We start from the raw sequence: 3,707 nt of genomic DNA, 5'->3' as shown, positions 1-3,707 counted from the left end.
CTCATAATTTTAGAGAAAGAAATGATTTTCTATGCCATCAGTGTCCTCGTGTTCAATGACTCAGGTCAAACATCTGCTGGAAGAAAATGAGAAATTTTGAGATCAAATATTTTACTGACTTCTGAAACTCCAGAATTAAACAAAAATCTTCTAGAAAATTTCTAGTTAATCTCAAAATTTGCAAGTTTTTTCTCGCAGTTTTTCAACTTTTCAAACTCAGACATTTCCATGTTTTTCTTATATATTTTGGAGACTAATCTAAAAATTTCTGAGTTGTTTGGTGGAGATTTGCTCCTATAATTTCCCTAATATTCCATGAATTGAATGACAGAAATTTCACTGTAACAGTTTCTATGTTTGTCGCGGCCTAAAAGCTCCGTCTGCACTTCATGAGCTTGTGGAAAGCCTGCTTGAAGTCGTCATTGAACGCCGTGTAGATGACCGGGTTGATGAGCGAGTTCAGGTATCCCAGCCAGGTGAAGAGGTCGAACAGAACCGGACTGAACCAGCACGTCGTGCAGATGGCGTTGACCAGCGTGCTGACGAAGAACGGCAGCCAGCAGACGATGAAGGCGCCCAGGATGATGCCCAGCGTCTTGGTCGCTTTGCGCTCCCGCGCCGCGCATAGGCGTTTCCTCTCCAGCACGCTGTCCGCCAGCTTCACCTTCACGCTGTTCATGAACACAGGTGAGCCTCCGCCTCCGCCTCCACCTGTGTTTCCAGCGTGCAGGTGCGCGTCCTGGTGGGAGGCGGAGTTCAGAGAGCAGAGCGAAGACCCCGCGGAGGTCTGGATGAGCTGCGCCGTGGTGAAGCGCTTCCCGGATGCCGGCGTCTTGAAGATGCGTGAGCGCGCCGCAACGTAGATCCTCCCGTAGAGGATGACGAGAAGCACAGTGGGGACGTAGAAGGCACCAAAGGTGGAGTACAGGGTGTAGGAGATCTTCTCCGTGTTCACCACGCACTCCGTCAGCTCGCCCTGCGCTTTGGCCTGCCGCCAGAAGAGCGGCGGCATGGAAATGGAAATGGAGATCACCCAAACGACCGCCACCATCATGGCCGCCCTGCGCATCGTGCGGTGCTTGGAGTACTCCAGCGCGTCCGTGATGGCCCAGTAGCGGTCCAGCGCGATGACGCACAGGTGCAAAATGGAGGCGGTGCAGAAGGTGATGTCAGAGGAGAGCCAGATGTCGCAAACAATCTGACCGAGCGACCATGTTTTGGTCACGGTGTACACGATGCTGATCGGCATCACCAGGATGGACACCAGCAGGTCCGTGATGGCCAGAGACCCGATCAGGAAGTTGGCCGGCGTGTGGAGCTTTCTGGTCAGGAAGATGGTGGCTATGACGAAGGCGTTGGAGAGCGCGGTTACCAAGGTAACGACGCCTAGCAGCACGTAGAGGGAGACCTGCAGGCTGAGCAGCTTGGCCTCGGTCCAGGGCGCCGCTGTCGCGTTGTTTTCCGTGACGTTTTCCATGATTTCAGTTCATAATGAGATCCAGAGAAGAACCGAATAATATTTTTAAAAGAACTGGTTCATAACACATCAGATCTGTCAACATTTCGAATCATAAATACTTTCTCCAAATCGACCCGGAAGTTATCGCCATAAGCGGTAATATTGTTTTGACGTCATTTTCAAGTAACGTAACGGTAATGGCATAATAATCTAAAAAAATAATAAATATCTATATCTAATGAATATTTAACACTGGAACTGGAAGACGTTTTAAATATCCACAATAAATACATAAAAAACATCAAAATCATCTAGATTTATTAACTCTTGTACTTTATATAATAATTGTTTTATATTTACTGTTTGTTCTGATTGTATTTATTGACTAAATGTGTCTAATTAAGTCATTTTAACCTTGTTTTGTGTAACTTTTGTTTTAGTCTGTTTTCTAATTGTGATTTTAAACCAACATATTCGATCCACTTATTTGTTTTCAAACCTGTTGACTATCTGATGTGTTTATGATGTTTTTAAACTGTAATATTGCTGAAATGTGCAACACAAATCAACTTGATTGGCTGTTTGATTAATAAAAATGTTAATTATTGTGTATTTTCTCAACCAAATCAATTAGTACATTTCCGTTTTGCTTCATCGCTGATGTTAAATCCTAATCGATCAGGTTGTAACGTCGTCATAATTTCCAATTTATCAGCCATAAATCTGTTTCTCCTCTTCAACAAAACTCAGAATTGGATGTAGGAAGATGATGACACTCGTTTCACTTTTATCTTTTTTTTCTTCCTGATTTTAGGTCCGTATATCAGACTTTTTCTGCGACGCTTTGAAGACAAAAACATCAGAGTTGCATGATTAATGTGAGAACTGCTTCGGTTTCGGAGTCTCTTCAGCGTCCGCTGGGATTCTGGGCCATTATGCACAACTTCGCTGGAATGAGATGATAAGAAAAGGTTTTCTTTCACTTTCCCAGAGTAAAATGTTTGTCCATTAATTTCTCCTCTTCACTGCACTGATTATCCGGGGAAGTTTCAGCCGTGGCGTCCGTTGGGATTATGATGTTTAGAGTGACTTTAATCCAGCGATGCATTAATCTTCTATATGAAACAAGCAGAAAAAAATATATTAGACATTGTTTCCTTTTCCTATTATGTGTGTGAACTTCTGTGAATACACACAGAGATAAACCGAACACAGAAGTATTCGTTAGTTGGCAAATAAAATAAATGGCATTTTTAGATAAATAGAAAGCAATTTTGATGACATTTACTTGTTAATTAATCTATCAATATTTATGATTTTTATTCAAATAAATAAACTGGCACTAAGTCAGAAACTTGCAAAGAAAAAACAGAAATTTTGAGAATAAGTTTAAAAAAAAGATTATTTTTTTAAAAAAATTCAAAACAATCTCAGATAATTTTTTTTTTAGAAAAAACTTATGAATTTCTGCATTTGAAATGTCAAATTTGAGACAGATTTTTTTTTTGAGAATAATCTGAGGAATTTGTAGAAAAAAACCTTGAAAATTTCTGAGCAGCAGCCCTTTAATTTTTGCCCATTTCAACGTATTTTATTGGGATTTTATGTCTCAGACCAACACAAAATGAAACATAAACTAGAAGTGTTTTTAACAGGCTTTATACAAATAAAAACTAGATTTAATTAATATCTGTTGATGGTAAGAAGAAAGATATTATAAAGGAAAAGTAACGTTTACAAGCTTTATTAAATTTTTTAATCCAAAATCATGTTGCATTTTATTTACTAAAAAACAAAGTGAAAACATTTTCCTTCAGCTTCACAGTTCTTTGCTGCTACTTGTTGGTCACTTAAAGTGAGAAAGCACATTTAAGTTTGAGGGTTTATTGTGATAAAATGTGAAAAAATTGAGCTTAACTCGTTATGGAGACTCTGCTGTTTGTCTTCGGTGTTCCTGACATGGACGCTTTTTTTAATTTAAAAGGTTAGAAAGAGCATGGATGAGATGTTTTATTCAGCAAAGCAGAAGAAAGGAGGATATTTGAGTTAATGGTCTCTTTGCTCACTGAATCTCAACTAACCTCGCCAACTTTCAGACAGGATTTAGTCCTGATGCTCACTTGGACCGAGTCCAAATGAGCAGATACTTATTATAAAACCATGAAGCTTCATCTGATCAGCAGTTTTAGGGGATCTTCTAACCAATCAGTTAACCTGGTTACCAATTTTCCCTCTTTCAGCTCCAGCT

The 3,707-nt window shown here is 40.0% G+C and overlaps 1 protein-coding gene across 1 annotated transcript; it reads right to left on the bottom strand.

Moving 5' to 3' along the window:
* Positions 1–212: 212 nt before the first annotated feature.
* Positions 213–2,278, bottom strand: LOC116708533 (5-hydroxytryptamine receptor 1D-like). The gene has a single exon (XM_032546406.1). The coding sequence runs from the start codon at positions 1,475–1,477 to the stop codon at positions 368–370; it is 1,110 nt and encodes a 369-aa protein (XP_032402297.1). The 5' UTR covers positions 1,478–2,278; the 3' UTR covers positions 213–367.
* Positions 2,279–3,707: the final 1,429 nt, after the last annotated feature.

This window comes from Xiphophorus hellerii, chromosome 19 (genome assembly GCF_003331165.1).
Source record: "Xiphophorus hellerii strain 12219 chromosome 19, Xiphophorus_hellerii-4.1, whole genome shotgun sequence".
In the NCBI taxonomy this organism is placed as follows: Eukaryota; Metazoa; Chordata; class Actinopteri; order Cyprinodontiformes; family Poeciliidae; genus Xiphophorus; species Xiphophorus hellerii.
The sequence above is the reverse complement of the archived record's forward strand: the minus strand, read 5'-3'. Positions and strand labels throughout refer to the sequence as shown.

Coding starts and splice junctions, on each gene's coding strand:
- LOC116708533 (XM_032546406.1), bottom strand. CDS start 1,477: ATGGAAAACGTCACGGAAAACAACGCGACAGCGGCGCCCTGGACCGAG.